This window comes from Schistocerca piceifrons, chromosome 1 (assembly GCF_021461385.2).
Source record: "Schistocerca piceifrons isolate TAMUIC-IGC-003096 chromosome 1, iqSchPice1.1, whole genome shotgun sequence".
Taxonomy (NCBI): domain Eukaryota; kingdom Metazoa; phylum Arthropoda; class Insecta; order Orthoptera; family Acrididae; genus Schistocerca; species Schistocerca piceifrons.
The window spans coordinates 236,024,994-236,049,275 of NC_060138.1; the positions used below are offsets into that span (position 1 = coordinate 236,024,994).

Consider the following 24,282-nt stretch of genomic DNA (forward strand, 5'->3'; position numbering starts at 1 on the left):
TGGCAATGACAGCCACAACTCTACTGCTGTGTCTGACTTCAAATGACCTCTAGCGAAAGACCACAAAAATATTGCCAGCTGCACATAGTTGAGGACGGAGAAACAGAAAATCACAGTGCAGGGAACAGGCAAGTTTTGTAACCGAGTGTAGTCCGATCTAAACTAGTTGGCAACTGGCAGGTAGATTGCCAGCTCCCCAGTGTTGCCACTTCCGCTGCATGCAAATCCTCAGTGAACCTTTGCACTAAGGTATTCCTGTTAGGTGTCATTTAGTGTGCGATGAAAATAATCGAAAGAGGAGCATAGTGGGGATACTGTAGAGTTCTATATTAAGCATGAACTACAAAATTTTTACGTCATTTTTGCAGGAGATAGAGACTTTAAACTCGGTACATGTTACGGATTAACTACTGTAGAAATTCAAAATACGGCGTTTTACAGAACTTATGTATATCAAAGACAATGCGATATGCATTTCTGGAAAGGTCTATTGCTGAGCGAGAAATTTTTGGTAATCACATAAAAAGTATTACAGCGAGTTTAGTAGATTTCGAGATGGGGCGTGATAAGTTTGAGGCTGTTTTCCGCGCAGGAATATTTCACCCATTAAAAAAAATAAGTTACACACATTATGAAACGAAATATACATTGTCACATCGGCCGCTATCAGGCATTGAAATGAACTATACGGCGACAAGCGAAAATTTGTGTCATACCTGGTCTAGAGACCGGATTTCTCGCCTATCCGAGTACACTTCCCATATAACCTAAACTGCCAACTTGTCGCATACAAGTTACGTAATGCCCCAGTTCACCACACACATTGTTCACAGCCTCTCGCTGATTCCCGCAAAAATTCAGGGGACAGTGCATCTGCACGGAAACGATCCGTCAAGGCATATATGTGTAAATATTAGTTGTGTCAGATCTTTCGTACATGTTATATGTTTACAAATGTGTGAAGTCTGTTCTTTCGGACATGCTCTACTTACATGTACTAATTAAAGGAAACAACAGAGTTTCGAAATTCTTAGAGATCTTCGCTCAGAGTTCAGATTTTTACGTGAGTTTCGTTGTATACAGAGGCTTTAAACCGCCGTTCGACGGCTGCCTGCAGTCAGTACTTGTCGCTACAGTGTCACTACTTCGACTCTTAAACGTCAGATGCCAACTAATTCAAACCGGATTATAGGCCCGTCACACTACGTCTCCTGACACCTGAGCTGTATGTTCACTTCTCAGTCACTCGTCGTTTAAACACATTATACAAGATATGGACGGAAGGTTCTGGACGTGTACCACTGAAGTCCACCAGGTGTCTGATCCCGACGCGATGGTCGAGAGCGTCCGAGCGGGTCGCCTGTTTTGTGCCAGGCGACGGCCACGCCCCCGCCGGCAGCCCCGCCTACCGCAGCACCCTGGCGATGCCCAGCAGCGGCAGCGCGGGCTGCAGGCCCTGTCAGATGGTGGGCAGCCGACCGCCCACGCCACCCCCGCCGCCGCCCCCGGGCGCCGCAACGGCGCGCGGCTCCGGACTGACGCTGCCGGGTAGGTGCGGTAGCAGAGTCGTAGTACCGCCGTACGACGAGTTCTGAAAAGGAAAGGCGAGCGCTGTCAAATTCACATTTTCGCTATCATTATTGTCATGAACAGAGCAGTCGCTATAGCTGTAGAGCTATAAGTCATCTCAATAAGTCATATGGAACAGGTAATAAAATGCACTTTAAGGTAAAAAAAAACACAGCGCACGAATTACCCGAATGGGATTGAAATCGGTAGATCTGATGTAAATGTACAGAGAAACAATCGATTACATCTTTAGAAATAAAATAAATAAAAAATTTGAGGTTTGCCGATGACATTGCAATTCTGTCAGAGACAGCAAAGGACTTGGAGGAGCAGTTGAACGGAATGGACAGTGTATTGAAAGGAGAATATAAGATGAACATCAACAAAAGTAAAACGAGGGTAATGGAATGTAGTCGAGTTAAGTCGGGTGATGCTGAGGGAATTAGATTAGGAAATGAGACACTTAAAGTAGTAACGGAATTTTGCTATTTGGGGAGCAAAATAACTGATGATGGTCGAAGTAGAGAGGATATAAAATGTAGACTGGCAATGGGAAGGAATGCGTTTCTGAAGAAAATTTGCTAACATCGAGTATAGATTTAAGTGTCAGGAAGTCGTTTCTGAAATTATTTGTATGGAGTGTAGCCATGTATGGAAGTGAAACAAGGACGATAAATAGTTTGGACAAGAAGAGAATAGAAGCTTTCGAAATGTGGTGCTACAGAAGAATGCTGAAGATTAGATGGGTAGATCACATACCTAATAAGGAGGTATTGAATAGAATTGGGGCGAAGAAGAGTCTGTGGCACAACTTGACTAGATGAAGGGACCGGTTGGTAGGACATGTCCTGAGGCATCAAGGGATCACCAACTTTGTATTGGAGGGTAACGTGGAGGATAAAAATCGTAGAGGGAGACCAAGAGATGAATACACTAGGCAGATTCAGAAGGATATAAGTTGCAGTAAGTACTTGGAGATGAAGAAGCTTGCACAGGATAGAGTAGCATGGACAGCTGCAGCAAACCAGTCTCAGGACTGAAGACCACCACAACAATTTCAGAGAAATTGGATGATTTATTCAAGCGAAAGAGCTTCACTAAGTGAGCAAGTCAATAACGTGTTGTTCCACCCTTGGAAATTCTGCAAGCAGTTATTCTTCTTGGCTTTGATTGCATTGATGTCTTCCTGAGGGACATAATGCCAATTTCTGTGCAATTAGCGTGTTGGATCATCAGAATCCCGAACTGTTTGGAGTGTCCTGCCCTAAACGCTCCACAGGTTCTCAGTTGGGGAGGGATTCAGCGACCTTGCTGGCCAAAGTAGGGTTAGGCAAGCACGAAGACAAGTGGTAGAAACACTCGCCATACCCGGCTGGGCATTATTTTGCCGAAATGTACAGTAAGCCAGGATTGCTTGTCTTAGAGGGAATCATAAAATATCGCCGACGTTCTGCTGCTGCGGATGACGATCAAAGGGGTCCTACTATGAAAAGAAACTGTACCCCACACCATCACCCCTGGTTGTCGGGCCGTATGGTGAACCACAATCAGATTGGTATCCCACCACTGTCTGGGGCCTCTCCAGATACGTCTTAGGCCTGGAATCTCATTAACTGCAGTAGAATTGTCTTCAGTGATGAGTCTCGTTTCGAATTGAGCACCAATAACGACGAATATGTGTCTGCAGACGACACGATAGCCGTGGGACGCCACACGACCTGACAATGGCTAGTGATGGTTTGGGATGCCGTTTCTTTTTTTCATCAAAACTCCTTCGATTGTCATCCTGGCACTCTTACAGCATAGCGGTACGTCGGAGACATCCTACGCCCCGTTTTCTTAATTTTCATGGCAACCCATCATGAGCTTACTTTCAGCAAGAGAATGTTCGGCCGCACACAGTGAGACTTCTCTTGCTTGCTTTAGTACTTGCCAAACACTACATTGGCCAGAAAGATTGGCAGATCTTTCCCCAACTGATAAAATTTGTAGTATGGCAGGCAGGGCTGTCCAGTCAGATCGTCATTTTGACGATATAACACGCCAATGGACAGAATTTGGCACGATGTCCCTCAGGTAGACATCCAATAACTCTATCAATCAATGTCAAGCCGATTAACTGCTTTCATAAGGGCCAGAATTGGACAAACGCGTTTCTGGCTTACCCAATTTGTGAATCTCTTTCTCTTGAATAAATTATCCCTTTTTTCTGAAATTTCAATCATCTGTTTGGCTGTACATGTACACTTACAGACTCCCATTTCATTCGGATAATTCCGTAGTGGTGCTTCGAGAATGAAAGCAATTTCGGATCGACTCCCCGCGGAGCAGAAACACAATTTCAAGAAAGCATGGTCTTACACTGGTTATTCATCGCTAAAAAAGTTGCAACACAAGGAAGGATAGCTAATAACGAAATTCTGATTATTGTCATCATGCAATAGAGCAGGTAGAATACATGGTCACTTTTATAGGTGATTTTAGGGGATACACGCTGGAAAACATATCACAAGAGCTGTAAACTCTGGCACCAACAGTGCAGACCGCGGAAGTTATATAGGCACCGGGGCAATTTTCAGCTGAAAATTTTCACTTCTAATAGGCCTAAATTAACTCTTGTGTCCTATATGCGAGACAGAAGCATCCCCTCATCATTAAAGTTGTTTGTTCTGGCAAAGAACGCCGACAGGCGAAGTTACCCGCGCGGCGCCTGAGCAACCGATGAAGTAAGCAGGACGCGACCAGAGCGTCAGATGAGAGACGGACGCTCTCTCTGGTCCTGACCCTCCTTGAAGGTCGACCTCTCTCCTTCCCACTCCGTCTTGGTGGACTTGGACTGATCCGTTGCCTAGAGACACCCAATATGCCCATCCCGACCAGTGCACTGATCTCCAGTTCCAGGGTGCGCTACACTGTTTATGTACGCGGCAATATACTTCGCATTTTATCTTGAATCCTTTGTTTTCAGTTATAGCCTCCTCCTGATGCTCACTTCCTGGCATATATTCCAGACACCAGAGCAATATTTTTAACACACTTGGCATCGAATCAATTTGATCTCGGATGGCAGATACAGGTACGTAATCACATGCTGCTTCAACTCTATGCCAGACTTCGTCAGTCAAAATGTCTGGTGAGTATTGGCATGCCAGTCTCTCAGCAACACATGAATAGATGTTTTCAGTGGGTCGGAGACATCAACAACATGCTGGCCAAGAAAACAATGGAACCCATCCCAGGTACCGGGTGGTTGGAATGAAAGTGTGGCTACTCATTGAGATCCAATCTGGGCTATAATTATTGTATGGCAGTGATCTTGTTAGATATCCTCTTGCTTTAACTCGGACTGATTTATGCTGGAAAAATTATTAGTTTATATTTTGACCACCAGGTGCAAATCAGTGACTGCAAGAAAGATGTACAGAAATGTTTCCATAAAATGTTTCCATTCATAGCGGATTAGGAAAAGGCCAATGGCAGAAAAAGGTCCTTTTCAAGCGTCACAATATTCTAAAAAAATCCGTAGAAGAACGCTTGTGAGGCAAACATGAAAGCAAATTCACAGTCTGAATGTAACTAATTGGGAAAACTCTTGATGTAAGTCACAATGACTTATATCTTCTCATTAACAATTTGTGAATTTAAACTGTTCTCAATCACCATTTCAGGAGCGACAAAAATAAAGCATCACTTCATACACAAGAAAGATATAATTGATGATATCGATTGACAGTTACTGCTATTATTACAAAGTACACAGGTCTACTGGAGACTATGTACAATAATAACTTTCGACGACGCTTACAATCGGAATTATGGTGACAAGCCTCTCTGTATTTCCTTCATTATTTTACACATTTATGATATCACAATATTATAAAATATCTGCAAAATATATGAGCTACGTAAAAGGAGCGATGTCTACATCGGTTATCTCGCACATTATTCAGGTTAAGTACAAGAAAAGGGCTTTTAGGCTAAAATTATTTACTTTAGAACACTGTAAAATGGCTCAGAGAAAGTAATTTTTATGTTGTAACAGAATATAAGTGTATCTAACGGTCTGTTCAATCCGATAATGTGTGTACTGGCATGGCCTAATTTTTCTGTCGTTAGTCATAAGATTAGAAGGGTGAGGGTGGAGGAGCGAAGACAATGTACCACAAGAATAACTGCAATCGATGACACGCACTACAAACAACTTCGGCTGCATTTGCGGAAAGAACTGCTCGTTTAAATAAAACCTGTAACAAACTACACCAACACACACACAAAGACAAACACACACAATAATCTTTTTGGAGAAGGAAGGAATAAGGTATTCGATTTTCGGAGGCAATAAGGTGCTTTATTGCAATATATCACTTAAACTGCAGAACGTCAGCGACAGTTTTCTATACACACACGCACACACACTCACGACCAAAGCAGGTAACAGTGAGATACGTTACTTTTCCAAAGATAATGTCAGAGTCGATATTTCTGAAATAAATAAAATTACTTGTCACTTACTATGAAACGTCTTACACTTTGCAAGCACAGCGAAGCTCCAAAAATTAAATAACTCAGCATCTATAGTGACTGTAACTTATTAAAAGGCATGCTCATCATATAATATACAATAATACCTCTATGAAAATTTCAGCAAGAAAGACAAACACTTATTATATGTAAGATTTTGGAGACCTTACAACCACAGAGCATAAAATTAAATATTTCCGCATTTAAATTGTCTTTATTACTTAATAAAACATAGGTTATCAGATACCAGCAATTCGATAACGTTAAATTACATAAGTACGTAAAAATTGACCTCATATAGGTAAGAAACGAGGGTTGCTATACTTTCAACTATCTCTTTTAACTATTTTCAAAGCTCACCCAACTATCCACATCCCATATGTGCAGATCATCGTAACCAGAATCGACAATATTGAAGTACCATACCTCATAATATTTATAACCAGTTTGTTTACGGGAGAGCAATCGTAAAGTGATGTTATTGTGGTACTGCTCAGTGATTGGAGATTTTCTGGAAATCAGCTTATGTTATGGTGCATTACAATAGGAGGTGCCCTGTATATTGCATATTGCTGTGGCATCTGTGCGGATTGTGCGCACCTTATCATGCACGTGAAACACGAAGGCGTGGTGATTAGCAGCGCCGGCTGGAGGTCACCCCACATTGCTTTAAAAGTTTTTTTGCGTGTCTTAGTCTCATATTTGTTATTGGAACATAGTGGAACCTTTTTCTATCATCAGGGGCTTTAACCGCTAGAAGCTGGCAGTTGTAGCTCTGGGAGGAATGTCTGTAGACTATATCTTTCGGCAGAATGGCGCTTGTTGCACTATTTCGCATTACAATATGTATATACGTACTTTTCAGGTCTGCATTACTGATTAAAGTGCATGCTTAACGTAATATAAGCAAGACCTCTACGAAAATTCAACTAAAGTGAAATTGCGTAATATATAAGATTACTTACACATTGCAAGAACAATGAGGCTTCAAATTAAATATTGTCACATCTAAAATGTCTGTATGGCTTATCAAAATACAACACAGCATGTATTCTTATGGTAATATGCAAGACCTGTATGAAAATTAGATAAAACTGAAGTTGTATTATATATAAGATTTCGCACTCTTTGCAAGCACACTGAGGCATCAGGTACATATAACAGCTAATACTGAATACATAACGGCTAACGCCTAATGCATAATGCGTAATTCCCAATGCATAACCCCTAATGTAAGACATTATCTGCAAGCACACCATTGAATGACCACCTACAATTGGTGTAAGTGCTAAAGAAATGGCACAACACGAAATAGAGGACATAACGATGTCACGATGTAAGCACACCCACTTTTTCCCTTAGATATTTGGAATAAATTTTACGGACGTTTCTTTCCTCCTAATACCCCCACGTTTCCATTATAAGATAAATGTAAACACATGATTTTTAAATGACTAACAGGTAGCACAGTGCGATATGTTAATAAATACACCGATAACACACACTGAAACAAGCAGCACAGAAAGATAACATTTATTTACAGGTGAAAACCATAGGATACAGAATTATTGTACTTTTTAGAAATGATTTACATATCTTCCTTGCCGATTTTTTCCGATATTCCTCTTGCCGTCTACCACATAGGAGAAACTGTTGCTTTACCTTGGAATGCGTGTCTCACAGTGACTAATTTGGAGAATTTACTACGTTAACAATAGTGTTTACTAAACTTATGGGATACTGCACAAGGTTAAAACACGTGATCCCTTCTGTTCCCAGCTAGAAGACTCAAAAGTACCCTTTATTTTGATTCCGAATGCTACGGGATGTTCTATCCCAATACAGACGTATGAACTGCAACTAAGGTTCTGGCAGCATTAAACCAAAGCTAAGTGCACGAGGCAGAGGCCTGTGTGTATCTGCTAGTGTAGTGGCAGCCTGCATCACAGAACGCTGCAACAGCTATTCGGCATTTCTGCTACGACATAATGCCATGTGCACAAGTTAAGGGTACGCCAAGCAGAAATAAAGAGTTATTTTCTGTTTATTAATGTATTTGCCGCTTTTAATAAAGATTTTGTACAAGAATATTTCTTTTCGTATTCTCTACCCTGACAGAAAGCTCCTAAACGTGTCTCCTGTTAATGATAATCTATATTTGGGTGGCCTTGGGAAATAACCAAACTGAGCGAGCTCAAAATATAGTAACCCTTGTTTTTTACTGATATGAGGCTATGTGCCCATGTGAAACCAATTTTTATGTATTTAGATTTAATGCAATCTAATTAGCATTGTCTGCTAATGTACAGTTTACTTACGTAATGCAGATGATTTAGTTATTCAAATATTTAATTTGACGCTTCACTGAGCTTACAAAGTGTGCAATATCTTAAACGTAATACATATTTATTTTTTGCAGCAATTTTCGTAGAGGCCTAGCAGATATTGCTATTGGCATGCTTTTTAATATGTTATACAGAAGTTTAGGCGCTGAAATATTTAACTTTTGGAATTTCACTGTGTTTGCAGAGCACTGTGAATCATATCACAATAAATAGTAAGTAATTTTATTTATCTCCGAGATATATCGACTCTGACACTGTCTTTGGAAAGCTCACACCTCATAGTGTTACTGTATTTGGTCATCTTTCTCATTATTCTGTGATTATAAACAGTCCATGTCATTCTGCAGTTTAAATGATTTGTCGTAATAAAGCACTTTATTCTCTCCTAAAGTCGAGCACATTCCTTCCTTCCCTAATACCTGAGGTGGTACTTAATCAGTTATTGGTGTAGCTGGTTACAGGTTTTAATTTCGTGAGGCAGAAGTTTGTTTGCAGTACTTGTCATCGATTGTATTTTTTCTTGTAGTGCATTATCTTGGTCCCCCTCCTCTTAATCTGATGATGAACGAAAGACATGTTAGGTGTTTACAGTACAGGCATTGTCAGACTGAATACACATTACATATTTACATATCGTTGCAACATTACTTTTTCTGGTGCATTTTAGAATATTGTGACATCATAGATGTGATAACGCAGTTAATTTAATCCTCAAATCGCTTCTTTTGTACTTAACCTCAACTAGGAGTATAATCATTTTTGCAATATTTGTTATCAACTGTTTTTTCTAGTGATATGCGTCTTCACTCTCCCCTTCCCCCGGAACACACTTTAGAGTTCACAATAAAGACGAGATATGTGTGAAAAAAAATAATTTTGATGTAAACACAGTGTGATAATCCACATAGAAATCACATATTTTGCACCGATTGAATGTACACTTAATGTATTTAGATACTGCTACACTATAACAATTAAATTCTCTGACGCAGTTCGGAGTATTGCGCCATTGCAGATGTGGTAAAGAAACAGACTTGAGCCTTACAGCGTTTGATGTTACAGTTAACTTCACCTATTCCTAGATAATTGGTGTAAACATTGAATTTTTTGCGTTGCTGAAATATTTTGTAGACTTTTAGAATACTGTGACAGCATAGGGCTGGAAAATAACATAGGAAATACATGCTGTAAGGTTTTAGAGAACCTTGGAACCGTTGTTCTGATTGCGAACATCGTCAAAAGTTATTATTGTACATAGCCTCCAGCACACGTGTCATTTGTAATAATAATAGTAACTGGCAATCAGTACCATCGATTAAATCTTTCTGTCGTAAAAAACGGTGCTTGAGAACAATTAAAATGAGAATCTGTTTAATTTAAGGGTGTTTGTGACGCACATTAAGAGTAAGCCCAACTATTTACGTTCAGAATGTCAATTTGCTTGTTTGCGCTTCTCTTTAGTGTAGTATTTTAGCTGACGCGTATCTTTCTGCAGTTATAAGCCTGCTCAGGTCAGTTTTACTACATCGATTCCAGAGGTATACCTTCTAAAATGTCAACTGTTGCTACCCATGGAAAACTAGCATTAGACACATAATTTAGAATTCTGTACACTAATTTGGCGACTATATGTGTATGTGTAAATAACATTACGAAACTTGCACCTTCCTTGGACTTCGGACCTATATTTGCAAACACTTCAGAATACTGTGACGCTAGACAAACATAATTCATGTGGAGAATAGTTGGAAAGCATATTGTGGCATTTGAGAAGCATCATTAATCTATGACTCTGTTGCATCTTAAACAAAGCGTTGTACACTGAGTGAGCAATTACCGTTTCTATCACTGGAATGGACATTACTACAGTGCAACCATCTATTGGTAACAGTAAGAAACTCGTGGTGCGACAAACGAACAATGCGTGTTTCCTGCAGTATAGCGATCTGTTGATGACAGTGAGAGACACACGGTGCAAAGATTGAACTCAGCTCACTTTATACAGTACAGCCATCTGTTGGTGACAGAAGAAACTTGGATATAAAACTGCTGTTGGCCTTATTTCGTGTTTCCAGAGTTTGTAGTTTGCAGTTTGTTTTATAAACAAGTGTCGGTTAATGTGACTGCTGAGCAAGTAATGGAAATGAGTAATGGAAACATAGTTGACAAAATTTTCGATTTAACATAATTCAGATACTTCATCGTATAACATTTACATCAGCACTATCTGTTTCACACATTAAATTTTTCTCGTGACGTCACTAGATCACAGCTTCTCTACAATGCAGTGGCGGTAAACTGCATTGAATACAACTGGGTGCCTAGCATTGGTGTGGGTTGGAAGATCAGCTGTAATATGACACCAAAGGTCGTTTGAAGGTTGGCTTGTACTAGCAGTTAGCCACTGCTGACTAAACTAAAGCTATGTCTTTTAAAAATAAATATTCAGTTATGTTAAAAATAACAAAAAAAGACAGGAACAAATAATAGTTTAAAGTTTTGAAGCCCCCCAATTTCTTACAATGAGGAGGAAATTTGGAACAAATTAAACTATTATGAGCAGATCCATGTGATCGTTATAGAACTCCCAAGAAAGGAAGTCACAAAAAAATTGCATTAAAATTTTACAAAATATTAGCTGCACCTGTTCTCATTTACGAAAGTGAATGCTAACATCACAGGAAAGCCAAACACTAAAAACTGAACCAACAAAAATGGGATTTTTAACCATATCACAGAACATACTCCTACTTTCTCAGGTACATCCACAGCACGGAGAGAAGACAGCGTTCTGCATCTTGAGTTCGGAGGACGAAGAGAAGATCATAAGAGCCATTGGACAGAAGACATCGAACGAATAGTCCCTTCAGACTGGATGGAATGGCATGTGGTATCCGCTGACATCCAACCGACTGAGCATGTTTGTGACCAGTTGAAAATTGATGGGTATCGTTGTAGGAACCCTCGTCTCAATCTGGAGGACCTCGAGAGAGACACTGTCAAAGATTGGGACACAGCTGACAAGTGAGTAGCTGCGTCTCACCCACACTGTGGCCAGTGTGCCAGTGAAGGTCCAAGTTTGAAGCATATGGTGGAGCAACGCTTTAGTGAATGTCATACAGCAACAGATTTTCATTCCACAGATGTGCAAAGACGTGCACTTTCGGACAGACTGACTAAATTTTGGCTTCATTTTTGTTATTATTTGTAATTTGAGCAGGAGTAGCACAATGGGGTGTAGGGCTATACATCAGGAAAGAAATGGAACCCAGCGTAGTTGCAATAAGGTATGTAAACGAACGACTGATGTGGATAGATTTGGCAGTGTCTAGCAAGAAAATTAGGATTGTGTCAGTACATTCGCATTGTGAAGGGACAGATCAAGATAAGATGGATAGTTTTTATGAGGCACTCAGTGATGTAGTTGTTAGAGTAAAGGACAAGGACAGTGTTCTGCTCATGGGGATTTTAACGCCAGGATTGGAAATCGGACAGAAGGGTATGAAAAGGTTATGGGTAAATTTGGAGAGGAACGGGAAACAACTCTTGGATTTCTCTGCCAGTATGGGCTTAGTAATCACAAACTCCTTTTTTAAACATAAGAACATTCACCGGTATACTTGGGAAGGCAGGGGAACCAGATCTGTCATTGACTATATAATAACAGATCAGGAATTCAGCAAGGCTGTGAGGGACACACGTGTATTCAGGGGATTCTTTGATGACACTGATCATTACTTAATCTGCAGTGAAATTGGGATTGTGAGGCCAAAAGTGCAGGAGGTCAGGTCCATATGTAGGAGGATAAGAGTGGATAAACTTCAGGATAAGGAAATCAGGCATAAGTACATAACAGCGATCTCAGAAAGGTACCAGTTAGTTGAATGTAGTCAATTAAAGTCATTGGAAAAGGAATGGACAAGGTATAGGGACACAGTACCAGAAGTGGCTAAAGAAGGTCTTGGAACAGTAGTGTGTAAAAGTAGGATGAAGGAAACAGCTTGGTGGAATGACACAGTCAAGGCAGCCTGTAAAAGGAAAAAGAAGGCGTGTCAAAAATGACTACTTACTAGAACTCAGGTAGACAGAGAAAGTTATGTTGAAGAAAGAAACAAAGCCAAACAGATAATTGCAGCATCCAAGAAGAAATCTTGGGAAGGCTTTGGAAACAGGTTGGAGACTATGGGACAAGCTGCTGGAAAACCATTCTGGAGTGTAATTAGCCGTCTTCGAAAGGGAGGTAAGAAGGAAATGACAAGTATTTTGTATAGGTCAGGAAAACTGTTGGTTAATCCTGTGGATGCCTTGGGTAGATGGAGGGAATATTTTGAAGAGTTGCTCAATGTAGGTGAAAATACGATCAGTAATGTCTCAGATTTCGAGGTAGAGTGGGATAGGAATGATGATGGAAATAGGATCACATTTGAGAAGTGGGAAAATGGTCAATAGATTGCAGTGCAATAAAGCAGCTGGGGTGGATGAAATTAAGTCGGAACTCATCAAATACAGTGGAGTGTCAGGTCTTAAATGGCTACACAGGATAATTTAAATGGCCTGGGAGTCGGGACAGTTCCATCAGACTGGACAAAAGCAGTAATCACACCAATCTTTAAACATGGAAACAGAAAAGATTGTAACAACTACAGAGGTATCTCTTTAATCACCGTTGTGGGTAAAATCTTCTCAGGTATTGTTGAAAGGAAAGTGCGAGTATTAGTTGAGGAGCAATTGGATGAAAATCAGTGTGGGTTTCGGCCTCTTAGAGGTTGTCAGGACCAGATCTTTAGCTTATGGCAAATAATGGAGAAGTGTTATGAGTGGAACAGGGAATTGTATCTATGCTTTATAGATCTAGAAAAGGCATATGACCGGGTTCCTAGGAGGAAGTTATTGTCTGTTCTACGAGATTATGGAATAGGAGGTAAACTTTTGCAAGCAATTAAAGGTCTTTACATGGATAGTCAGGCAGCAGTTAGAGTTGACAGTAAATTGAGTTCATGGTTCAGAGTAGTTTCAGGGGTAAGACAAGGCTGCAACCTGTCTCCACTGTTTTTCATATTATTTATGGATCATATGTTGAAAACAATAGACTGGCTGGGTGAGATTAAGATATGTGAACACAAAATAAGCAGTCTTGCATATGCGGATGACTTTGTTGTGATGGCAGATTCGATTGAAAGTTTTCAAAGTAATATTTCAGAGCTAGATCAGAAATGTAAGGACTATGGTATGAAGATTAGCATCTCCAAAACGAAAGTAATGTCAGTGGGAAAGAAATATAAACGGATTGAGTGCCAAATAGGAGGAACAAAGTTAGAACAAGTGGACGGTTTCAAGTACTTAGGTTGCATATTCTCACAGGATGGCAACATAGTGAAAGAACTGGAAGCGAGGTGTAGCAAAGCTAATGCAGTGACTCTCTTCTGCATGAAGGAAGTCAGTACCAAGACTAAGTTATCTGTGCACCGTTCAATCTTTCGACCAACTTTGTTGTATGGGAGCGAAAGCTGGGTGGATTCAGGTTACCTTATCAACAAGGTTGAGGTTACGGATATGAAAGTAGCTAGGATGATTGCAGGTACTTGTAGATGGGAACAATGGCAGGAGGGTGTCCACAATGAGGAAATCAAAGAAAAACTGGGAATGAACTTTATAGATCTAGCAGTCAAGGCGAACAGGCTTAGATGGTGGGGTCATGTTACACGCATGGGAGAAGCAAGGTTACCAAAAAGACTCATGGGTTCAGCAGTAGAGGGTAGGAGGAGTCGGGGCAGACCAAGGAGAAGGTACCTGGATTCGGTTAAGAATGATTTTGAAGTAACAGATTTAACATCAGAAGAGGCACCAATGTTAGCACTGAATAGGGGATCATGGAGGAATTTTATAAGGGGGCTATGCTCCAGACTGAACGCTGAAAGGCATAATCAGTCTTAAATGATGATGATGATGATGATGATGATTGTAAATTGAAAACACAACGATATAGTCGTAAATAGAAACAGCTAGATTTAAATGAACTGCCAAGAATCAGTACAGGTCTCATATCAACATACTCTTAATAACTATATAATTTTCTTTGTATTATAGATCATTGAATATGTCTAACAAGGATAAAGCAAACTTGTTTGGTACATCTACAGAATAAAAAATAATTGAAGTACCAACTGGGGGAAAATGGCTACCATTGTTAACAATACACAAGGATAATTTTTTCAGTACCTGCTCAACTTGAATCTAGTCATACACGTATTCGAAAGATCTGCAGTTTTGAGCAGTTCACAACAGCTTGACGATTGATATTGTTAAGTAAAAAGTTCAAGTCTTTTTACTTATTGCGATTGTAGCCTGGAATGAAACATGATGATAGAATTTCTAGCATTTTACAAGAGCTGGAGATCAATAATTGAGATAGATGTATGGTACAGAACTATATGTAGCAGAAAAATCTATTTCTACCTCGAAAGTTCGTAGGTATCTTAGTAAAGTAATATCCCCTGCCCAGTTACCCGTGCGGTCTAACGCACTGCTTTCGGGGCGGGAAGGCGAGCGGGTACCCGCAACGAATCCGCCGGTCTGTGGATGGTTTTTAAGGCGGTTTTCCATCTGCCTCGGCGAATGCGGGCTGGTTCCCCTTATTCCGCCTCAGTTATATAATGTCGGCGATTGCTGCACGAACAGTGTACACCATAATTACTCTAACACGCAAACATTAGGGTTACATTCGTCTGGTGTGAGACGTACCCGAGGAGGCCGCTGGGGTCGAACCTCACAATCACCCTGGGTTCAGTGTGGGGCGGCGGTGGGGTGAGTGGACTGCCGTGGCCTGTTGTGGGGATGTGAACCACTGAGGGCTAGAGCGGGGACAAAGCCTCTCTGTCGTTTCTAGGTCCCCAGTTCCATACAATACAATACAATACAAATAGCCCAATCCTCAGTAGCGAACGCAGATGACAACATTCCCAAGCCCTCGGGTTCACTTTCATCGACATGCAGCTCCTGCCTCAAACGTAAATCATCAGAGCTAATTATTCTCACACCCATTTAACTTAAGTCAGCTCAGCATATAGAAAGATAAAAAACTCTTCTAGAAGTCAAACGTAATCAACATGCGAGAAATTTATTTGTTATGTTTAAGAACACACAGGGAGAAACATCGTTCATCTTTCACGGAATAAGTCTACCATTTGTTAAGAATGTGTTATTTTTCAATCGCATATGTACCAGTGATTCCCGAAGTGGTCTATATAAACCCTAAGGAGCCAACTCCAACTTTTAATGAGTCCGTGTCAGCGAAAAAAGTTGGGATGCACAGGATGAAGATGGGAAGTGCACGAGAATGGATCCCATTTAAGCAAGTCGCACCAGAATTTCGAATTCTTCTAACAATGCTGAAACTTGCTCCTGTGTATGTCACTGTTCGTCTCCTGGACTAAAAGAAAGGGCGAAGCAACTCTTGATTTTCACTCTCTTGCTTGCTACATTTAGCAATATCATTGATTACTTTTCTTGCTTCGCTCTGCCAAGTGTTGCCCCATTGCCCTTCTCAAAGGAGTTGAGAGAGTAACTGACTTCGTCACAGTTCAAGACATATATTAATTTACGACACAACACAACAATCAAATCCCATGGCAACATATGCAAGGTTCTGCGTTATATCACAGTGGCTGGCAGCGAGCGGATACAAAACATGAGCGGGCCTAACTTGAGAGATTTTTACCGAGTCTCACCGATCCAGAGCTAGGGAGCCCTCATTCATCTTTGTGAAAGATTATAGTTAGGTGCTGTACACGTTAAAATAAATCAATTTCATGTTGTTTGCGAGTGATGGAAAAAATATGTAAATTCTCTTTTAATCAGATTTTATGCTTGTAGTTGCTTTGGCCGCGTGTAGACGCGCCTATCATGCCTACAGGTTGAGACGGTTGATTTTGATCGCTGTGTCTTACATTTACCTAAATAGCTTAATTTTTGTCCACTGATAGCTGATACTAAACACTATCAAATCTAAAAGGAAATGTAGACAGTATAGGATTGATTATTCAGAGAAAGGACTACCTATGCTCCTTTCATGTAACGAAGTGTTAGGCAACGATGCTATGACACCATCCAAGCTGGAGAATCATGTGAGGTGATGTCACTCTGATGAAACAGTTAGGGATTTGAAATACTTCCGAATTCTTAAAGAAAATCTTTAAGAGAGGCCGTTGTGGATAGTACATTCGCTTTGACGTCCCAAAGAGATTATGGTTTTCGTGCGTGTTACAACAGCTCAGTACTTATAGCAAAATCTGGCTAAACCACATACATGGGGAACAGCTAATTTTGCCATCCATTCAAGACGTTTTCAAACTGTTCTACACAAACCTACTTATGATACATTCAAAAGAATTCCTTTAAGCATCAACACATTTCAAAGACAAATTCGAGATATAGAACGATATTGATCGCAAAATTTCTTATCAAGCGTTAGACGTTTCAAAATTTCATTGTCAGATTGAAAAAAACTTTGTTTTCTACCTTACGGCAGGCCTTGTCATGGGGGAAGCCTCGTCAGAGAGGTCCACCGCATGAGCGTCTAGGGAAGTGATTCCAGTGGTGGTTTGCCGTTGCCTTCCACTGATGATGATGAAATGACAATGAGGACAACACAAGATCCAGACCCTGAGCGGAGAAAATCTCCGACACAGCCAGTGTAGCTATGGAATGAATTGTATAAGAAATTAATGATAGAAAATATACATAAGTATGCATCTAAGTATTCCAACATACAGAAATTCCAAATAGTATCGTACTTACATAAAAACCAAACTTTAGTACAAAGCTCACGAAAGTGAGTACATAAAATGAATACAATACAAATCTTATCTCATGTAGGCATACTCCGTCTATCGAATACAGCCAGTGCCGAACTGAGCGTGGCGATCGACGATCAAAGAGGTAAAAGGTGGCTAGTAGCTGTTGTTAGTGTTGACCACAGAAATCAAGTCAAAGATTAACTTTATAGACATCAACAGACAGCGATTAAGAACATGCCAGCACCTCGTGAACAAATTCGACAAACATATTTTTGTTACTTTTATCGAAGAGAAACTCGTACCAGCAGCATGAAAAGTGTGTCGTTAGGTAACACCGCAAAAAACGTTACAGAGCTAGTCTTCAGTCAATAATCAAAATGGAAAACAATTGCGACCAATAACTGGTCTGATACAATATAAAGTGAAATATAAATGCGAAGGAATAAATTCACAACCATTATAAAATAAATGTACATAAGTGCCATGAAATGTAGTCAAATTGCAGTAGATGAACATGTAATAAATGACATAACAGAATTAGCTAGATTAGCCAATATTGGTGGTAACAACTTGAAACCAGGAACTACTACATGATAAAGGGCATTTTTAATACGCTTCAACTTAAATCGTGTCGCTGTCCAGCTATTATCAGCTTACAACCGTCACAGTTTTAATCATTGCATTAGTCGAAAAAACAATGGATGACATACAATATAACCATTTAGGTAAGCCTAGATGAGTGTAACAAATTGAAATACAATTATAATTTTTCTTTATTTCATATGAAAATGGAAAGGTATAATATCAGATGTGAACAACAACTCTCTTTAAGTACATGCGTGAGGACAATCAAAACGTTCTAGCGTATTGTGTTCAAAGATGCGAAATTAGGGTGATTAGTTGGCAAAAAAAAACTAAAGCCTTGGTGATCGTAATAGTGGTCATACTGTTTTGGAGTTAATGTATTCCGTTCGGCATTTTACGGAATGCATTGTGAACATATATAACAATGTGGAATTGTAGAGCTATATATAATAAAATAAGCTTGTTAAATTGCTTGCAGAACCCAAACTTTCACCTTCTGTAATTTTTCCCCTTTTATTGTCATTTCATTCCCACGCCCTATGGGGGCAGGGGTGGGCTGGCAGTGGTATAGTTCTCTGCTTTTCAGCCAGGAGATTAAATGAAATACCACAGGGGAAAATTACGTATACAAATGTTCACATGAGAAGGGGGAAGCAAGTGTAGTTAAAATATACAAAAAAGGGGTAGTTGTCTGAGGCACTATTATATAAAAGCCACAAACAGTTAAAATAGCACTCAATGAAGACGTATCATTGAGACACTGGCGGCACGAATGGCACAATTAAAACTGACATTCACAGTACGGGACGACGACACTGAACACACACTGCACTGATGTTACGTACATGTCGAGCACAAAAACGAGACGGAGTAACTGCACTAAAATTTGAAGGGCCTGTCAAGGGTGGGAAGGTTAGAGAAGAGGGAGAGAGGAAAGAGAGATGGCGGGTTGATGGAGGGTGGGGGCACGAAAGGGGACAAGGGGCAGCTTACACAAAATTAACCACAGTTTAATCTACATGTAACATAATTATATTTGATACAAGAAGTTAAATTTACTGCACCCACAATGTGGAATGAATGGTGAAGAAGCATGCACGTGTTGTGCTGTAATCGTAAAGTAAATCGTATGAATAGCATGAAGTACTAATGGTGGCAAAATGCGGAGTACCAATGCACAACGCATCACCTGTAATTAAAGGAGCTACACAGTGAGGCAGGTACCACATTGTGGTTGCCTGCGAGAACACTGGCTCCATCTCTTGGGCTCGAGTGAAACTGTAGAGGAAGCCTGGCAAGACGACTACATCGGATGAGCCATGAAGACTATAGCGGAAGATACTAACGTATATTCAGGTTGCAACTATATAGCTCACGAATTCAGATGATTATAGCTAACAAGCAACCTTACAGCATTTGGATCAAGTCCAAGATACATTTCATATACTGCCTTCAAATAAATGTAAGAACCATTTCCTACTGAAAAACTCCTGCCCATTAAGTAATCAATGGGACTGATAGATGCGACGTGTACATATTTCGAATTGTTCCAAAATGTCTCACCCAATCCTTACCATCCAATGCAAAGCCCACAATACACTCCGCCTCCCGAAACTCCTTTCTGGCAGAACAGGGGGATTGCACCCTTCCACCATCATTCATACCTACAAATCCTTGATCCATCCGATCCTTTGTTACACCACTTTTGTCTGGGCCTCCACCCCTTCCAAATTCTATAAAGCCCTCCAAATCCTTGAACACAATGCGCTCCGTCACTTTCTGTATCTGTGTCCCATCACCCGCGAGGATCCTATATGACCTCACCCCCTTCCCACATCTCCTCCTTTTCCTTGAACACATCCTTTGCACCAACCACTGCCTTGATCCCCCTCACCCCGTGATGTCTCCTTTCCTCTCTACTCCCTGCCTGCCGCTGTGGCTTTACCGATGTCCCCCCTCTCCATTTCCACACCCACCCTCCTCACCCAAGGGAACTGCCACTGTCTCCACCCCAAAATTTATCCTTCCTTCCTACTCTGACCCTTCTCTTCCCCTCTCTTCCTGCCCTTGGGCTCCCTCTCCTTCCCCTTCGCCCTCTGCTCTTTTTTTTCTCCTCCCCCCTTTCCTTCTCACTTCTCCTTTCCCAGTCCATGGGCTCCATTTTCTACCTCTTCCTCACCTCCTTCCTGCCTCCCTCCTCTGACAACACCCCATCTGTCTTTCCTCTCTCCCTCCTCTCCAACCTCCCCTCCCTTGGCAGGGCCTTCAAATTTTACTGCAGTTACCTTGTCGTGTTTTGGTATTCGCCATGTATGTAACATAAGTGCAGCATGTGTTCAGTGTGAAAGCCGTTTTTAATTGTGCTATTCGTGCCACCAGTGTTAATGTGTTACATCTTCATCGAGTGTCATTTTAACCGTACGTGGATTTTTATGTAAATGTACCTCATCCAACTACCCCTTTTTTTGTATACATTAACCTCAATTACTTCCCCCCTCTCATGTGTACGTTTCATCTCTTGTCCCCGTATTTTGTATATGTAATGTTCTCCTGTGGTATTTCATGTAATCTCTTGGCTGAAGAGGGGCGAACTGTGTCACTGCCAGCCCACACCTGCCCCAAAGGGGCCAGGGGAATGAAATGACAATAAAGGAAAAATAAGTCTAACAGACAATTATAAGGGACGACGTGCAAAACCTAGGGTCCTGCAGCTATCGGCAACAAGCCATACTTCTTCACTTTTAAATGTTATCCCAGAGAACTGGAACTGCTGGGATATGTGTGCTCTCTGTATCGAGAACTGAAATCTTTCCCCATCTTAAGAATGTAGAAATTATCGCAATCTCTACATTGTATCTTATAAACCCTTGGTTTACTAAAAATTCCTCTTGGTTTCTGTACTACGTCATGTCGTAATTGCATGTGTAAACTATCTTCTAACGACGCAGTTTTCATGCTGTTAGTATGAGTTTCTCTTCGATAAAAGTACAAAAACTGTTTTTGTCAAATTTTTTCACGAGGTGCTGACATGCCGTTAATCGCAGTGTGCAGAAGTCTGTAAAGTTAATCTTTGACTTGCTTTCTATAGTCAACGCTAGCGCCACCTACTGCTCATCGTTTACCTCTTTGACAGTTCAATCGTCACACGCAGTTTGGCGCTGGTTCTATTCAATAGACGATGGCAGTGTGAAGTATGCCTACATGAGATGAGTCTTGTATTGTATTCTGCTTATGTGCTCAGTTTCGTGAGCTTTGTGCTAAAGTTTGATATTCATGTAAGTACGATACTACCTGAAATTTCTGTATGTTGGAATACTTAGATGCACACTCATGTATATTTTCTGTTATTAGTTTCATGTGCCTTACACAGCTTCAGTGTGATGAAATTTTGAACCGCGGAAAGTTTCATAAATAATTTGCAATCAAGTTTCAAAGTTGTGCCAAATCTGAATGGTCGCCTGCCTCTAGTATGGAAAATATTTCTGCATCAAGTAATTGACGTTTCAAAAGCGTATTGATGAAACGAGTTATAACACTGAAAGCATCTCTTTTGATGATTTGTGTACTACCCAGTTCTCCATACAAAAAGACGAGTAAACTTTGCCTGATAATGAAGCATTATTATTGGCATAAGTTCCTTTTGTTATGCACGAAGAAATCCATTAAGAATTGCTCTTTCCGAGAGCCGTGACAACAGACATTAAGGGCGAACAGCATTTAATGTTTTAAAAGATTTTTTCATAGAAAAAGCTGTTCCTGTACCTGATAAATCAGCGGAAAGTTTGTGCTCTATCGTGGGTTTATAAGTCATTTAATATGAAATTTAGCTGAGGCATTTGTAGTAGAATGCATCGTTCATCGATAACATGTAGTTGCTAAAAGTCTGAGATGTACATTGCACCAATCTCTACAGTTCGTCTCCAAAACAAGGACAAAATTCGAGGTAACGCTTTTAATACTAGTTTATTTTCACAGTTATGTGAAAAAAATTACGAGAACTTTCATCGATTACTCCTTCACACTGATGTAGGCTGTGTGTCAAAGGCTTAAGTCTCACAAGAGTTTTCCCATTTTTGTAAGTGAAAATTTATTCAAGTAGAAACCACACACAGTTTATTTGACAGATTTGTTTACTAACTTTAATGAGATTAAATTGAAGTTGCAAGTCTAAATTTGGTTAAAACAAAATCCCGCATTCAGCCTTTACTTCAAGAATCAAACTAATGAAGCAAAATATTGGACGCAGAGGAGTTTCACAGATTCACAATCTGTCACGGACAAATTATCAGAATGATGTTTCAACACACGTTCAACATTTAAATGTCCTGCTCACAGTTTTTGAAATTCGTTTTGACGTGGTTTTAGCTACCTAGATACCACTGTTGATTATAGTCCATACAATGACACGTAAGAAGTACTGATCTCATTAAGCCTTAACGAAGAACTAAAAGTACAGTTTTATGATTTATTTAACTTTTTCATTCGACCCGTCAACAGTTAAGTATATACAAGTGAGTAGCACTGTTTCAGCTGTCACAAAGACATGTGATTTTTTTGAAAATGCAATATATAAAAGTCAGGGGAGCCACTCATAACAAAAATCCTTGGAATGTGGTCAGGAAGACAAAAAAAGTCTGGGGACCTTTGAGATAAACACTCATAACTTTTCATGTAGATTCATGCACTCATGAATTCCTTCTGAAAGTAGGTGTGAAACACTCGCAGTTTACTTTTTTATGCTTGCTCAGTCTGTTCCATGAGCAAGTATATTTTTAAACAGGAATCCGTCTTTGTTCAGTATAACTATTAGTACCCAGACTTTATGATAGACGATAGATATGCTGTATCTTGCTTCGTCGGTTGGTAGCCGGTCGACTGTTGACGATCTACAAAGCACTTTAATATTCACAGACAAAAAAATGACTCTTGACGGAAATCAGAAAGACAAGCAATAACTTTTGAATGGAATACTACTTACAGCCCCGCTAAGTGATATTAGTGTTTCGTTCAGTGGCCTGAAGCCTACTGAGCAAAGAATGAAAGCATCAGCGAGTTGCAAAGATAAGAATAAATGTGCCACATACATGCAATACGGTGCTTGGAGAACATGCATGTGAGTGTAATCGTTTCTAGCGTGTCCGAATTGCGAAATTCGGAATTCGATGACGCTGAAGAAAGAAAATATAATAATGTTTTCTCTATTACGACACTTCGGCTTTGAAAACAGAATCAGTTTCGTCGTCTCATTAACTCCAAGTTAGCAATATCGCATACTTTGCACAGTTTCATAAACAGAACAAAAAGTCGTTCGGGAAGAGGCAGACTTTCTAGTATGGTATCATGTTATGACCTCTCGAGCTGCATAGCTACATTCGTGGCCTCAAGTTTGGAATCACTTCGTATAAAACTCCTTGTTTACCTACTGAATGTAAATAAATTCCGCGTCCGGATTATTTTTCTTTGCTGTAGAAACCTGAAATTACAACTTTCGGCAACATATTTTAATAGCAGTTAGTTTTTTACAGTGAGAAGTAATTTTCATTGAAACCTTTTATGGAGTGTATCTGATAAAATGTACGAATGACTTATCGATTAAGCGATACGCATATTTTTAAGTCGAAGTATTAGTTCAGCGCCATATTACATGTCAATAGTGAAAGTGTAGGTCCCAAGTTGAAAACAGACGTATGAACTAAATCTTTATTTAATATTGTCTAATTATTTCATTCTTACAGAAGAACTTTACATAAAGTCTCTAATATTAAAATCAACAGACAACACAGAAAGAATTACTTAATTTGCAGACTGCGCGCTAATCAAAGACTGCGGTCTTGACAACATGCTATCAAAGAAATAAGCTTCTACTAACCATGTTACATGTGGTCAAATAGAAAGCATCACCATGACGCTTTGCAAGAAAGTGACAAGACATTCTTCAGGCCGGGTAGAAGCAATGCTTCTAGAAGCTACATTTTGTTTCAGGAGCGTGTATGAAATGGTAAACATTCACTAGAAAACCGAAGTTATCACAGAAGAGATATGATATATTCGATGGTGTCATTTCGTCAGTATGTGCACTGAACTGTAGAACTGTAGCTATCACTGATGGTTTTCAATGAGGCGACTTTCAGGTGTTTCTTCCAACATGGGAAACGTGTGAGGTGATCACGAAGCAGAATATATTGGTATTGTTTTCTCATCGCTTCAATCAGAGAACATAAACAGTGGCAATAAATTACAGCCGAGGTCATACAAAATCTGATTCATACCTGCCAGTACTGATACATGCAAATCTGCATACATAAAGAGCCGATAATTTGAGGGTACGATTTTTTAATGTAACAGATGGATGTGTTTACTTTCAGACAGGAGTCTTACTGAAAACGCATGGTACATCGCAGAACAGAAAGCTGGTGCAGACAGCGACTGACTGCGGATTTCAACTAGACGTCAGTATATTTGCTAGG

The 24,282-nt window shown here is 40.1% G+C and overlaps 1 protein-coding gene across 1 annotated transcript in view; it reads right to left on the reverse strand.

Annotated features, from left to right (window-relative positions):
* Nucleotides 1-1,459: 1,459 nt before the first annotated feature.
* The window catches only part of LOC124804003 (cyclin-dependent kinase-like 4), a 248,627-nt gene continuing 225,804 nt past the window's right edge, over nt 1,460-24,282 (reverse strand). Inside the window, exon 8 of the mRNA XM_047264721.1 lies at nt 1,460-1,591. Coding sequence (XP_047120677.1) covers nt 1,460-1,591 — 132 coding nt within the window. The remainder of the gene's footprint in view (nt 1,592-24,282) is intronic.